This window comes from Dromaius novaehollandiae, chromosome 3 (genome assembly GCF_036370855.1).
Source record: "Dromaius novaehollandiae isolate bDroNov1 chromosome 3, bDroNov1.hap1, whole genome shotgun sequence".
Taxonomy (NCBI): domain Eukaryota; kingdom Metazoa; phylum Chordata; class Aves; order Casuariiformes; family Dromaiidae; genus Dromaius; species Dromaius novaehollandiae.
The window spans coordinates 83,975,498-83,991,087 of record NC_088100.1 but is presented as its reverse complement, the minus strand read 5'-3'; the positions used below and the strand labels follow the sequence as shown (position 1 = coordinate 83,991,087).

General features: G+C 38.6%; 1 protein-coding gene across 11 annotated transcripts in view; it reads left to right on the top strand.

Moving 5' to 3' along the window:
* KIF25 (kinesin family member 25) overlaps positions 1–15,590 on the top strand; it is a 48,641-nt gene that overhangs the window by 18,194 nt on the left and 14,857 nt on the right. For all 11 annotated transcript variants that reach the window (XR_010388475.1, XR_010388474.1, XM_064509312.1 and 8 more), the window contains exons 8-10: positions 5,755–5,822; positions 10,497–10,571; positions 14,978–15,127. Coding sequence is in view for 9 of the 11 variants with exons in the window: in XM_064509312.1 (XP_064365382.1) it covers positions 5,755–5,822; positions 10,497–10,571; positions 14,978–15,127 (293 nt within the window). In the remaining 2 variants the exon portion in view is untranslated. The remainder of the gene's footprint in view (positions 1–5,754; positions 5,823–10,496; positions 10,572–14,977; positions 15,128–15,590) is intronic.

Here is a 15,590-nt window from a genome sequence, read left to right as displayed (position 1 = left end):
AACACTGAGGTTGCAAATCCAGATGACATTCCAGCATTAATTGAGGCCATTACCAAGACATAAAATTTAAAAAGGCACAATAGTATGAGCTAAGGTTAAAGTATTAACTCAGATTTTACCTTTAATTTTCTTAGCTGTCATAGTTCTTAGTCACTTGCTCACTGTTACTTACATAGTAAGTAGCCAAATTCTCTTCTGTAGTATAGTGATTAAAATGTAGCTGAAGTGACCTAAGATAACTTATGCATTTAAATCATCTAAATTATAGTTTCATTGGGTAGCTCTCTGTTGCATAGAGTGGATGCTCCTATATGCAACTGGGAAACTAATGGAGCACATGAAGAGTCAGTGAGAGTAAATATGTCATAAGAAAAAAATGGGAATCTGTAATGGTATAATATTCTGGATGCCATGATCCATTTATTGTACTTCACAATGTAGTGACCATTTCTCACCTGTTTAATTTTGTTGTATGAAACAGACAAATTTAGGTAATTAGGTTTTGGATTATTTCCTATAGCAATCTGATGTATTACAGTTTTATTTTTACAGGCAGAACAGTGTTTGCTTGCTTATTATCAGTGTATGAGTTTGATATTGTATGAGCTGGTAAGCTTCAATATGCTAACCTGTTCTCATGTTTAAAAGTCCTTATGAAATATTTCAAGAAAATAAGCATATGCATGGACTTGATTGTAAAATGAAATTTGTAAGATACTATCTTCTTATTTTTGGAAAAGACAGTATTGACTTCAAATGTTTGATTGGTTTGCTTTGAAATTTATTTAGTTAAAATGCTTCCAAGTTCTGTCAAACACCTTAAAGTTTGCATCAGTTTCTTAGTAACAGAAAATTGCTATTTTTGTTTAAAGTATACTAATTCATGTGGAAGGATAAAGTATGACTGATTTTTTACAAAAAGCAGTCAACTTGGACTAATCTAACAAGAGTAAAAGAAAATAATGTTTATGCCTAATTCTTTTACTTTTAACAATTGCAGGTGTTACGCTTGTAACTAGGATAAGTACGCAATTATCAGATAAAGTTATGTTTTTTGATTTGTTATTGAGGCTTTAGTTTCAACGCAGTCAAAGCTCACATTCTTCGAAATGAGTTCACCATTTTCCAAAAAAGTATTTATGATTTAAAGGAAATTTTAGATCAAGGTAAAGGGAGACTGTCTGCTTGTGATAGAGGTGCTGAGTTCTGTTATTTAAATCATGGCTGTGTTTTCAGATTTTTCCCTGAACTTACTGGAAAATATTTTACAGAACCGTGCATGTAACATGGCCATTTTAGACTCAATATGCATTACAAAGTAGAGCTGCATTAGAGAACCACAGTTAAAATGCATTTGATTTCTCTTCACTCTCCTCGAGCGTACATATAGGAAACTATGGTTTGATCTGATGGGCAGGCTTCAGCTCAACATTGTACCTGGACTGTGCTAGAGCTCTGATAATATTCTGCATCGTCTAGGCTACAACTCGTCATGTTTCAACTAGAATAGGGAAAAACAACTGTCTCATAGTGAAATACCTTAACAGAATTTGCAGTATGATGAAACTGTGCTTATCTTCTGCCAGAAGCTATCTTCCTTGAAACTCTCTGTACATAGGCAGGGCTTTAAGTTAAACAGAACGACTGTGTATTGTTTGTGAGACTGACTACTTGCATTCATTTCAGGATTTTCTTTGACCAATTTTTCTCTTGTTTATTTAGATATTCATGCCATTAATTCTTCAAAAGATGCAAGTGACCTTTTCTATAATCTTGCACATCTTGTCTAGAGAGAGTCATTATTGTGATTCCAAAGTCTAAAAAAGGCTTAGGATTTTATTGGATGTACAGGACAGTATTTCATTTCAATTTTTGAGCTAATTCAAGATTTTAAAGTGTTAGATTGCATATATAAATACAATCATTTTCATATGGAGGATCTGGCTGCTAACATTAGACATCCAGGGTGACTGTCTCCAAGGTTTTTTTTGTTAATTTCTTTTTTAATTCAAATCTATTGCCTTGAAAGTTTTGAAAGAACATATATCTAGACTTTCTTCAAATTTTCTTTATGTGCTTGGCAAGGTTTCTTTTCACTTTCCAACGTATGCCCAGCTACTCAGCATAATGATAACAACTGTCTGAGCCTTTCTCCTGAAGCTTGTTGTTATAATAATGATAGGGAGTGAGCACTCACTAGACATCAGGTTGAACTACTTGACATAGATGAGGGCATTGAGCAGTCCTGCTCTTGTGTCACTGCTTGTGGGAAATAAGCAGATGAGAGGAGATGCTCTGCTGGACCTGATCCTTACAAACAAAGAACTGGTCAGGGATGTGAAAGTCAGGCACAGCCTTCCTTGCAGTGACCAAGGTGTGGTGGAATTCAGGACCATGAGAGGAGAGGACAAGACAAATATCAGGTTCACAACTCTGGACTTCAGAAGAGCAGACTCTAGCCTATTCAATTATCTGCTTGGAAGAATCCCATGGGATACATATGATCCTGGAGAGAAGAGGGGTTCAGAAGAGGTGATTTTCAAGACCTACCTCCTCCAAGCTCAAGATTAGTGCATTCTGCCGTGCAGGAAGTGAAGCAAGAGCAGCAGGAGGCCTGCATGGATGAATAAGGCGCTCCTAACAAAACTCAAACGGGAAGCATGAAGGAGGTTGAAGCAGGTACAAGTGGCCTGGGAGAAATATAAAGACACTGTTTGAGTCTGCAGGAATGGGGTTAGGAAAGCCAAAGCTCATCTGGAGTTGAATCTGGGGAGTGATGTGAAGGGCAGCAAGAAAGGCTTCTACAGCTATATCAACAGCAAAAGAGCACTAGGGAAAATGCAGGCCTGCTGCTGAATGGAGCAGGGAAGCTGATGATAGGTGACATGGAAAAGGCCAAAGTACTGAATGCCCAGACTCTTCTCGGTGTCACCCAATGACAGGACAAGAAGCAATGGACACAAATTGAAATACAGGAAATTTAACTTAAACATAAAAACCAACTTTTTCACAGTTAGGGTGATCAAACACTGGAACAGGTTGCCCAGAGATGTTGTGAAGTCTCCTTCCTCGAAGATACTCAAAAGCCAACTTGACACGGTCCTGAGCAACCTGTTCTAGCTGACCCTGCTTTGAGCAGGGGGCTTGAACTAGATGATCTCCACAGGTCTCTTCCAACCTCAATGATTCTGTGATTCTGTTCTAGGGTCCCACCTCTTGCTGTTCTGTAACTTTGTCCCTCTCTGGCAGATGTGTGTGTTGTGTGTGCTGTGCTCTGGCCTGGATTCACAACATCCAAATGTAGATGCTTAAATGAGGTGCTTAAGTTAGGGATGTAATCACTCCAGACTCTACCTGTAGTCAGTGGAGAAAAGCAGCCACCTCCACAGGGAAAGCCATTCACCTAAGATCTGAATTACCCTTTAGACATGTTTATCTCTCTCCAGCGACTAGACAGGAGCCTGAGACACCTTCCCTAGCAAAAGTTTTGTCATCTGATTCCAACCTCCTCTGGCACAGGAGAAAAGAAACTGGCTGCCTCTGAGTGATTATTTCCTCTCAAATCATTTTGGAAAGCTTTGCACTTGGGAGGGGTTAAGAGAAAAGTGATGACAAGGAGGCTGCTCTGAATATCAGGGAGGATGTGGGAGGATTCTGATGTTTTTTCAAGACCAGATTGGGAAAAATGTATGCATTAACCCAGTAGGACCCCCTTTTTGGGGGGAGATAATTTTGTAGTAGATTTGGTGGATGCAGCTATAGTAGCTGGAGACATTATTGCTCCTCAGTTGCTTATCACCATCCCCAGTGAGAGGTTTCTTCCCCTGCAGCTTACCCAAGGCAGGGAATCCTTTAAGCTCTCTTTGTCTGCCTCAGTGCTCTGTCAGCCAGTTGCGCTAAAGTTAGCAGTCAAACAGATGAGGAGCTATTACAGTCTCCTTTTCATTTGCTCGGCTGTGGAGCAGTAGCCTTAAGAAAGGGGGCAATAGCCTTTAGCTAATACACAATGACAAGTGATGGGAAATGATAACTATCACAGCTGGGTTTTGTGTCTACATCCTCTGTTCCGTATGACTCATTTAAAATTATTTCTTTGCCTCGCTGAATTTCACTTATTCAAGAGCTCCCCAAGCTTGGGTATCAGGGCAGACTGAATATTTGTGAATTTGTCATTTCCAAAACTCATATTGCCCTAAAAGAACTCAGACCAGCAGTAATCTGTGTGTCTGGAGCAAAAAAAAAACATTATTCAGTATCATGTGATACAGATGCCAGGATTTCATAGACACTATTGACAGGGAAACCCAATTAGCTTCTGTAGACCAGCAGCTATGGTGGATGTGTTAGGCCATACTGAGCTCTTGAGAAAGGAAGGACATTATGAATGCTCATATGAAGACTTCTGCCTAGTAACAATTCTTTTGGTTTTTTTCTGTCCCATTTCTCACCTTGGGAAAAACTGATCTGCAAGTAAATTTGATAACTGAATCAGAAAGGTGTTTCATAAGTCTACATCATTTTCCTTGCCTTTTCTTTTTTTGGAGCCTGTTGGTTACTGAACCTATTGTAATTGCTCAGTCAGGCCATCTTGTAGTGTTGTACTCACATCTGTACTGCTGCTAAGTCAGCCTGTTTGCTGGGACAGATAACACAGTTGATTCTGTGTTGCCATCGTTAGATTGGTAATGATACACTGGGCTTCTCCAAAGAGGAAAAATACTTGTAAATATAAAACAAGAAATTTAAGTGACTTTTTTAGTTAGCTACCTGCATGCTGGACATACTGTTATGCAATCATTATTTGTTCAGTTCTTTGTTACTTTATTCAGTGGCAATACCAGTTTGAACAGCATTAGTTTAACACTGCAAGCTATTTTCCTGAAGCACGATAGAAATGTCTTCAACACTCCCATCAAAATGTAATGTAATCGCAGGTTAGTAAGCTAGGAAACCTCCTTGAATTAGATGAGGTATTTCATGTGCTAATGAGCTTCCACCTGAAGTGTTGTAAACCATCTCATTTTTTTCTTTACTTTTCTCTGCAATTAAACAACATATGCCATGAGGAGTGAAAGGGCACAGGAGTTACTAGTTAAGATGCATGAAAGTGCTGGGATTACACTCTAGTAACACTTTAAAGAGCTGCTGATATATTTGACAGTCTCACAAAACAGCTATATAGTCCATCTGGAAAGTGGATTCTACTAAGAATTTATCAAATTCTAGCAATTGTGCTACTGCTGTTCTTTCTCATGGTTGTGGACTAGCATGATATTCTCTGAAATATGCATCTTCTGTTCAATTGTAGGCACAAATATATATATTTAAGCAATCTGAAATGACACCTTGAAAACTAATCTTAAAATAAAAAAGGGCTCTGTTTGCCATTTTACTACCTGTGGTGGCAATTAGATATGTTGGTTTTACTTGCCTGTGGCTTTCTAGGCACATAAGAAGTTTAGGTGGTGGTTTGGATCTTTCTCCTGAACTTAGGTGCCCATATTTTGTGCTTATTGCTCTTTAATTATCTAAATGTATTTTGAAATCCTTTTTCCTGACTTGGCTAGTTGACTGCATTGTGCAGGCTCTAATACCTTGAGTGTTGGCGACTACTGGAGCAGGGTTTTGCACTTCACACTCTCTCCAATTCCTTAATTACTGCTGTAACCTGGAACATTAGAAATGATAAATATATATTTCATTTTTATTTGTGTGCTTAGGATGTTAACTGTAAGTATTTTGTTTTCCTCTTAGGAAACTGTCCTTGTAAAGTGTAACCGTCCTGGTCATGCATCAATAAACAAGACTTTTCAGTTTGAGAGGTGGGTGGTCCTGTGTAGCAGTTTGGATTGCTGGAAGATTTGTATAGTGAAAGCCATTTTTTTTCATATGCATTGGGTAGAAGATGATCATATTTTTTTATTTATATAGTATTCACATTCTGTCTAGGACAGAATAATGCACTTAAGGATACAGATGATACACTTCATCCTCATCCTCAGTGAAGACTGCCAATGTGCTTAAGTTTGAAACCTATGCAGAGACTTATTTGACCCTCTTCACAATAGTGTCTTAGTAGCTGTCATGATCCTTGCAGCATGCTGTGAGGTAATAAAATATGTTATCTGCATTTTAAAGGTGAGGAATTGAGGTGGATTACATGACTTCAGCATCAGATATACAGCATGGCTGAGCCAGAAACTGAACTGAGGACTTGTAAGACCTAGTGTTCAGTCATGCTACCCATAGTTCAGAGTTAAAATGGACCGAAAATAGAGAGCTGGGTAGAGTAGTGGCATGTAAATTAGCAGTCCTCTGAGGGAAAGGTTGTAGTGTGAACATTTTCCTAATTAGACACTAGAGAATCCACATAGGTCTGAAAAGTTTTGAATGCACCAGCTGCAAGAAGGGTTTTAATTGTTTTTGTGCCTTACAAGACACCACAGAATCAACCCATAAGACAGAAAACTGCAGGGAGTCAGGCTGAAAGGTGTTTTGTGTTCTTTTAAAATGGAGCTGACCTGAGCATCTGAAAACAGGAATGAAGAATTAAATACAAATGAGATCTCTGTAAACCAAGAAATACAAAATTTTGCCTCATGCCTTTCTTCTAGTGCAAACTTTGCTTTACTGAACTATGTGTGTACATTGCAGTGACTCACACAGTAGCTCTCTACTCTCAACTATGCTTCAAAACCCTCTGGAAACAGAACACATGAGGACAATCTCATGCTTCCTTGCTGAAAGCAAAACTTGTATTTAAAGTCAAATCTATCCAGCATGAATTATCTATCCTGGTTTAAACTTAAGTTCCGAGCCTGTTCCACCCAAAATGCTGTAGGTTTGCTAAACATTGCCAGTTACTCACCTTTTGCTTGAGGCATCCTTCTAAGACGTTGCCCTTTTCTACTCATCCAGACTGAGGACTGGAGACTGGCCACCAAATGACTGAAAATCCCTAAGATGATGCAAATCTCTGAGAAGCTTTGCTGACCCTATAGGTTATAGGACTCTGATACAAGGCATACATGTGATCTCTCAAAGTACATGGTCACCTCGCATGTCTGCTAAGCTACTTGGAGTAATTCCTTTCACCCTCTAGCTATACCTAACACAGCAATACCAGTTGAAGTGGATGCAGATTAAAGCTGGAATTCAAATCTGTAGAGCAACACAGTTAATGGTATTGACACAGGACTCCAGAGGTGCTGTGACTCTGGACATGTGTTGTAGATCCTGATAATCAGGAAAAAGGTTAAAAAAAATGTAAATCCCTCAAAGAATGCAGTTCTCGGGAAATGTTTTTTCATTGTCCCAGCACAGCTCTTTTTTATAAACAGAAGAGAATATGGTTCTTATGAACTCAAAAATGTTTATTTTTTTAGCAACATTTTATGGAACTAATAAATGTCAAAATATTTGATTTCAGCTCAGGAAGAAAATTCCAGCTTTCAGCATGTTATGCTTTTATAATTTTATTGGTGAATCAGTTAGCAAAATAAAAAAGAAGCTCAGAATTTTCAAGGTGAAATTAACATTAATCACTATGCAGGGACAAATCTGTCATTCTGGTAAAAATAAAGGGGTTTACAGAAACAGATTTTTTGGATTTGCTGCATCTTCTGTGCTCTCAGATAGCTACTTAAGTGTATGTCTACGCTTCAGCTAGTACTGTGATTATAGTGTAGCAAAGACTAGTTCAAGCCAACTTTAAACTACTACTTTTGGGTACTGGTAGCATTTGAACCACAGCAGCTCAGTAGTGGCAGTTAAATCCCTACAGGAAGTTGGGTAAATATTTGGAGTAGTTACTGTAACATGGAGCTCAAAGCCTTTTCTCTAAACTGCTACCAGTATCTGACACAGTTAGCTATGTCTATACTACTTTGCAGTGTAAACATAAGACTACCAAAACTGGTTGAGTCTAGCTGCAGTTGTTGCAATCTGTTTGCTTTATTCGACTGCAAAACCCAGCAACACCAAGTGAAGACAGTATGAGTGTTCACATCTCATTATTAACACCTAAGTTAATTTTTTAAAGTAGTAGCTTTGTGGGAGATGTTTCGACCTGTTAAGAAAAAATATCATTTCACAATAAATGGAGTTAGAGCCCTAGTTGTTTAAGATTCAAGACTTGTTCCTAATGAATATTTCGTTGCTTGCAGATGATAAATGAAGCAGAGAAAAATGTTTGGAAGTGCTCTGCTTTCTTATATTGACCTTTTGATGCACAAAGCATACTGAAGAGTATGCATGTATGCATGCAAAGCAAGGATCGAGTGTTGCTATTCAGTGACTGTGTCCTCCCAATAAGATTTGTGCCACATCTCTGCATATTTGTTGGTTTCTCAGTTTAGTATGACAGTGTGTCAGTGGAATGGCAAGACAAGCAGTATTTGTCCATCAATCCAGACAAGTACTCATTTCCTGATTAAAGACAGTACGTTTTCATACAACTTATAATTCGACTGTGGAACTCATTACCACAGAATGTTACTCCAGGCCAAAAAATCAGCAAGACACAAAAAGAAACTGAATGTTAATGCTAATAGTATTTGTTGAAACAGAAGTTCAGCTCTTTCAGCTTTGAGGCCAGTTTACAACTATTAAGGATTAGGATGAGACACTCACAGAGATGAATTACTCTGTCTACAGCTACCATGGTATTTCTTGCTCCTACCTCTGGCCACTTGCAGAAACAGAATGCTGAACTAAGTAGATTGGGTCTAATTCTGTATCTGTGTATCATTGGTCCCTCTGTGCAGTCTTATTTTTGGAGAAGTTAATACGAAATCTACATTTGCACAGGTTACAAACCTTAATGGCCAGATCCTGGTCAAATATACAGAGAGGCTTGAATAAATGCTGAAGAGCACACAATGTCCTTCATTCAATAATATTTTTAGTATCATGTATACAAATGTAGAATACTGCTAAGTGAAGCATACCTGTATACTATATAATATACTATATTCTGTAATGTTTGCTGCTACTGAAATTCCTGTTTCTAATTTGCCATTTTGCTGTAACCTATATAAAACATGCATCACTGGAACACAGGGATAAATAAGAAAAGAATCACAACAGAAGGATATCCAAAAAGGAAGCTTTTTCCACAGAAAAAAAACATCCAAACCTCAATTTCTAAAGTGTAGCTAATGATTTTCATGTTTTCGATTTCATGCATCTTGTATAAACAGTACTTGTTGCAGGCTGTAATCTGGGGGAGGTTACTTTTTTGGCATGTTAGAGGAGAGATGAGTGAATTAGGATGTCCATGTTTTATGATCAGAATTTCTTCCCTTTGATGATTTCCTGTTTTCATGTCTTGATTTTGTGTTGTACAAATGTTATATCTGACAGGGTTAGGGAAAAATTTCTTTGAAGGGCCCTGTGCAACCTTGCTGGATTTTTTTCTTGAATTTGAAAAAATGCAAGTAGTTGTTTTGACCCAAGAATTATATTGTCATTGATCTTTTCTAAGAGGTGGAATAACTCATTAATTTGTCATTCATTCTGGTAAAAAAAAGTAGTCTGAAATCCACATCACAACATAAAAAAAAGCCATCTGAAAAAGCCATCTCTTCCCTCTGGTGAGAAATATTCATCTCAGAATAGATAGTTCAGCATGGGTGAGAATGAAAATACCTTAAACTGATGCTGCCCATGAAGACAGTGCATTATTAAACACAACCTCAGGGGCCTTTAGATTACTACTGTGCCACAGACTCCTCTGAGACAAGTCCTGAGGCAAGTCTGCAGCCTCTGTACCTCTTATCCCAAACCCTTCCCACATCTCAAGAGGAAGCACAACCTGACCACTCCCTTCCTTAGTGCCCGACACAAAGGAGACACAGGCAGCAGGATATTTTGCAGTCAGCTGGTAGGTGGGAGAAAGTAACATGGATCAGTATCGCCTAAAAAAAGATTACGATGAGATCAGACAGCCACAAATGTACATCCATGGATGACTCTCTCCAGTAGAGACAACAGCCGCTCCCCCCAAAAAGTAGGGGAGAACTAGGAATGCTGATTTCAGTCCCCTGGAATACATCGCAAAAAGCAACCAGACCACTTCTTTAGTGGATCCTGGCTTCTCTCCTGCTCCAAGATTGTTCTCTTCTGTAATATACTGGAGGCACTTCAGACTTTCCTACACAGCCTTCAAGGCTTGGCCGTGCCCCGTGTTTTTTCCCTCTAGCCAGCTGAACAAAGTGATAACTCCCATGGCAATTCAGCTCTTCCTCATTACCTTTTAATTTCCTGGCATAGGAAGTCTGCTTTAGAGCAGCAGTGAGTAGTTTCTCTCTGCCAGCTTCATGTTGGCAAGCTAAATAAGTCTTTTAAAACACAATCTGTAATTGTTGCTGTCATAGAAATGTTAGCGGGTCACAAGTTTTGTGTCACTGGCCTACATTTTCTATATTTTATGTTCTTGTATTGTAGCAAAATATTTATATTTTTTCTTCAATTAACCATTGCATTTTGATCCTCAGAGTTTACAATGCTTCTGAGTCTCAAGACACAGTGTTTGCAGATGTGGCCCCTTTGCTAACTTCTCTTTTGGATGGGTAAGTTAAAAAGTGGGAACGGGAAAGCTAAAGGACAACTGTCTGCTGAAATCCATCAATTAAAAAAAAATTACTTAGGCATTAGCCGTTAATTGCCTCACAGTCGTGTCAAGTTTTGTAGCTTTTCAGTTTCATTTTCCTGTTTTCTTTCTACTAAACATTGAGAGAATGTTGTTTCCCCATATAAACAGTGAACACAACTGTTTGTAAAATTTAGCAGAGTGGACAAATTTGGGGGGAAAAAAAGGTGGTCAGCAGTTTTTCTCTGGTCTCTTTCTGTTATCGCAAACATGAGCATTGCTTCTAACAGAGGATACTATTTTTTTTTCTTTCCTATGTTTTGGTAGGTTATGCTTTAGAACTGTTTTTCAACTGCAGACACAGTATGATACATCTCTTCCAACAGTGCGTTCTTATACAGAAAGCCTGCCAGGGCCATTTTCTGATCATCTGTTCTGTTCCTGTGTACAGCACATGCTATAGGAGGTCATACTGAATTTTGAATCAATTGCTGATTGAATCAGAATGGAGCATCTTCAATCTCAGTTCTTAAGAATCCTTCAGATACTAGGATTAAAACAGAATGCTGGCTTGAGTAAGAAACTAATCAGTAATAAGCACTAACAAATGTGTTTAATTACTTTTAGTCACTGAAGTTCTTGAAGTGTGATTTTCATTTACACTAAGGCCAAGTTAAGCTGCTCTCACAAATAAGCCTTCAAGTGGTTGTTGTCCTTCAGGCATGAACTTAGATTTATGTAATAGTTCCTTTCTACTCTTTTGCCACCCTGATTCAACCAAACTATAGGTGTTCGTTGTAGCCCTGATTACAGCCTCTTTCTCTCCAGAGCGGCATAGTTGAACAGTGGCAACCCTTGTTCCTGCCAGCCTGCACACTGAAGTTTGCAAGTCTCCTTTTCTGTCTGATAGTTAAAAGCAGACTAAGAGAGGCATATCAGGATATTGTGAATATTGGGAAATCCCAAACATCCTGTTACACATGCCACAGAGGGGCTCGCAAGGGCTAGCTGGGCTAAGGGAAGTCCTGTATGGCCCATAGGGCACTATTCTAGTTCTCTGAGGATGAGTAACCAGTTTCCATGGTGGAGCAACCTGGGGACCCCTAGGATGGAGGAGTTTGGAGAGGTCCTTAGAACAACTGTTTTCGCTTTATACTTCTCCTGTTGCAATGAACAGAAGTTTGCTTTGGCTCAGTATGTTGCCAGTGTTTCTTCAGACTGTCTGATCTGTACCTCTATCTACTGTATTTCCCACTTTCCAGTCTGCGCATTGAAAGAATCCTGTCCTGAAAGCTGGGATTTTTATATTCATTTAGGAAATGTTCTGTTATTGAAAACAAAAGAGCTGTCTTGTTTTTCCAGGAGTGCTGTTTAAAGAGAAACAGATTTTCAGGGAAGGAAAGACTGTGCATAAGAGCCATGTTTCTGAGGAGCTTTCCCTTTGTAAATGTGAAGCAGACAGACTTTGTCTGAACCTTGAACCTCTGTGCCCCTCCTGACTGTTTTGATCTGGGCTCCAAAATGGTCTGTAACAACCTTAAGTAGAAAGGAGTGTTCAACTGACTGTTCAACTCTTTTTCCTTATTTTTCTTTTTTTAATGAATTGTTTAATTTTTCAGTATAAATATACAGGAGGAAAAGATTGTTCCATATGCAAAACACACAAAATACTGCAGCCTTCAAAGTTTACAGTTAGCAGTACAGGACCAGCAAGAGACTAAGATAACATTTCCTTTCTTTACAAGATTGAAGAATAAACTTAACTTACTTATTTATTTTAAGGAAGAATAAATTCCTCTTTCTTTGATTTCTTTTGACTGTGTTCCCAACCCAGTGATAACTTTGCTGTAGTGAACAGCCACATCCTTTTCAGGAGAGGAGTACTATAAAAGTATTGGTATTCTAATTTGATAATAAGAACTTTTTAAAACAATAATATAACTAATGAAACACAGTGAAGAAAGAGAAATGTCTGGGTTGATAGAAGAGAAACGTCTCATAGCTGAATCCTAATCAGAAATGCTCGGATTAGAAGCCTGAGGATACAAAATAGGTTTCATGCTTTATTTAAAACCCTTATGTTGGAACCAAAGCATCAACAAAGTAAACTGGATAAATATAATTTGATCTGTTGCTGCTGCCCATCCTTTCACTAAATCACCCAACAATTCATTCTTTCCTGTGCTTAGTTAGATCTAATACTGCTGTGGGTAGTTTTAGCTCACTTCGGTTTATTGAAATACTGTTTTGGCTTTGACAGAAAGGATATCACTGGCTTAACTCTTGATTTCTGTCTTTATCATCAAAGTTACAAGCACCTGTGAAGTTCAGCTTTTAATCATACCATCTGTACCTTGTCAGAACTATTTTGGCCATAATGCTTGCTTTCTAACAAGTTAAGAAAATTTAAATAGTAGCTGTAGTATTTGAAAGTTTGAGAGATTTCTGAGAAGACTTCCATTTTGTTTTACCTAAGGAAAATTACTAGTTGCAAACTTCTGGCTCCCTTTTTGGTTCAAAAGATATCACTCTTATTTTGAAGAGGAACCAGAAGTCTCCAGAAGCTATGACTTCTCAGGCAGTCTGCTTTGGGGATGAAATTTTGAAAACTGCTTGTTGTTGGCCTAGCTGAAAACTATGAAAATTACTTGGAGCTTTCCACTGACATAAATGAAAGTAGATTGATGACAACAGTGAATACCTAGGGAAATCCCACATTTCAGATTGGCAGCTCCAATTTCTAGAACCTTTCATTTTGCCATAGTGCTCTTTAATTTCAGTTGCAGTTGCCTCCTTTACTCCATCAAATCTATGACTAGACTTCTAGTTATACTCTTTGCATTCTGACTTGGGGACCTTGTCATAGGTTCACTGACTGCAGCTTTGACTTTACATCACTAGAAAGGGTGCCCAGATATTTGCTGTGTTGCTTATCAGCCCCCACTTCTTTCTAATAAGAGAAAATTTTCTTAATATCCTCCAAAATGATTGCTTCTAGGCACGTTTAGTATTCAAAAAGCCCTGCAAATATATTTCTTTGCAGTGGCAATTTCAGTATTTGATGACCTGAAGTCAAAAATTTGAAACACCTCCATGAGGGGTGTTCACTGAAATTTGCTGGCATGTACTTGAAACAACATTTTTGATATGCAGGAAAGCATCAGATTACCAAAAGCAGCTGTTCAGGTCTGTCCACAGAGGAGGTATAGCTTAGGCAGTGAAATTGCACTCCCTGGCAGAATAGGAGCAAGCCCATTCTTGCAACTCTTTAATTGAGCTGAAATTACAGCATACCACAAAGCGCTTCTAGTGCATGGAGATTCTGCTAAAGCTGGGACTCTGCACAAACAAGATAGGAAATGTGCAGTTACACGGGCAAGACTGCTCCTTCACTGGTCTAAGAGCTTTTGCTGGCACAGTTCTGTGGTCAAAACCAATGTGCCAGCAGGTGCCTGCAGTATAGACACAGGTGAGTGGGGACTAACCTGCAACTGCACGTTACAGCCTTGGTCCTCAATACAAAATAGTACTGTGACTGGATGCATTTGTTTCTTTCCAATTGTTTTGCTTATGATGTTGACTTGGATCCAACTGTGTTAGAAACACATTTCGTGGATAGCATTAATACAGCTATATTCAGATGCCTGCAGCAGAGAGATCCACAACAGAGCTGGCTGCTCTAGACTTATTTTTTAATGTTCAGTGGAGAAAACCAGGCATTTTCAGACTTCTGTTCATTTGATGTATTTCACATGTCTACTCAGAAGATGATGAATTGTGTTCCAGGGGTGCCTGTACCTCTGCACTGACATTGTACTCTTTTGCCTTCTACAAGTCCACATCAAATCAATTCCTCACACTTTTATTCCGGAGTAGAAATATCCATGCGCGTGCTTGTACTCAGGTAATGCATTTGGTTTTAAATTTGTGTCTCTTATTATTAGGCCTCTCTTATCTTTTGCAGTGACTGTGGGCTGTGGTTTGCAGCATAGCAGTGTAAGACAAATCAAACCCAGTGATGGTTTACTTTAAAATGCTATACTGTGAACTACAGTACTTCAGGAGCTGATTAGCAAGCAGCTCAGTAGTGCGTGAACTGGAAGTGGGGCAGACAGGAGGTCTAACATCATCAGTCATTCCAAGCTAAGCATCCTGGTGTTGTCAGTTCCCTACCCTTCATTGCTGCTTAAAAAAATAAAAATCTGTTTCAGAGAGGTCATGAGCAGTACTTAATTTCAGTCTGATTTCGAGATCTTCAGGAAGAAATCTGCAGTGGCAGTGTAATTATTTTTAGTCTTGGTTTGTGTTCCCAAATTGTCTGGGATTTAACCTGCCACTTAAATGCATTTGGTAATAAAAATAAATGAAGGCACTTTTGATTTTCAGGTACAATGTGTGTATCATGGCTTATGGACAGACTGGAAGTGGGAAGACATATACAATGTTGGGACCACAATTAGAGGAGAACTTTGCATTCTCCATAGAAGATGAATCAGAACTTGGAATTATTCCTCGAGCTACCCAAGAAGTGTTCAGGTAACACTAAGCTGATAATATCAACCTAGTAAGAGTTAAGGCTTTTGTCAATGGCATGCATACAGAGTTTTCACATTAAACTTTATAGAAAGGATAAATAATGTTTGTAATTTATCATTACAGATTTCAGTTTTACAATGATTAATAATTATAGCACCTCTGACAACCATTCCACATTTGAGATTTGATATAGACTTCTAGTGTCTATCCTGCTTAGCTCGATTTCCTAAGAAAATTAAGATTGCATAATCTTGCTCAGTGTATCTGTCCATCTGTATTTCAGACCCCTGATAAGTTTTGAATAAGTTTCAACCATATTTGTGGCAGCCCGAAAGATACTTGCATTCTTTCAAGCTTTGTGAGGACTGACAGTGAGTAGATGAAAGGGATCCAAATTAGAACCCAGTTCCATGGAAGGATGACAATAGACTTTCTAACAATGATCTGTTCTGGGCTGCATTTC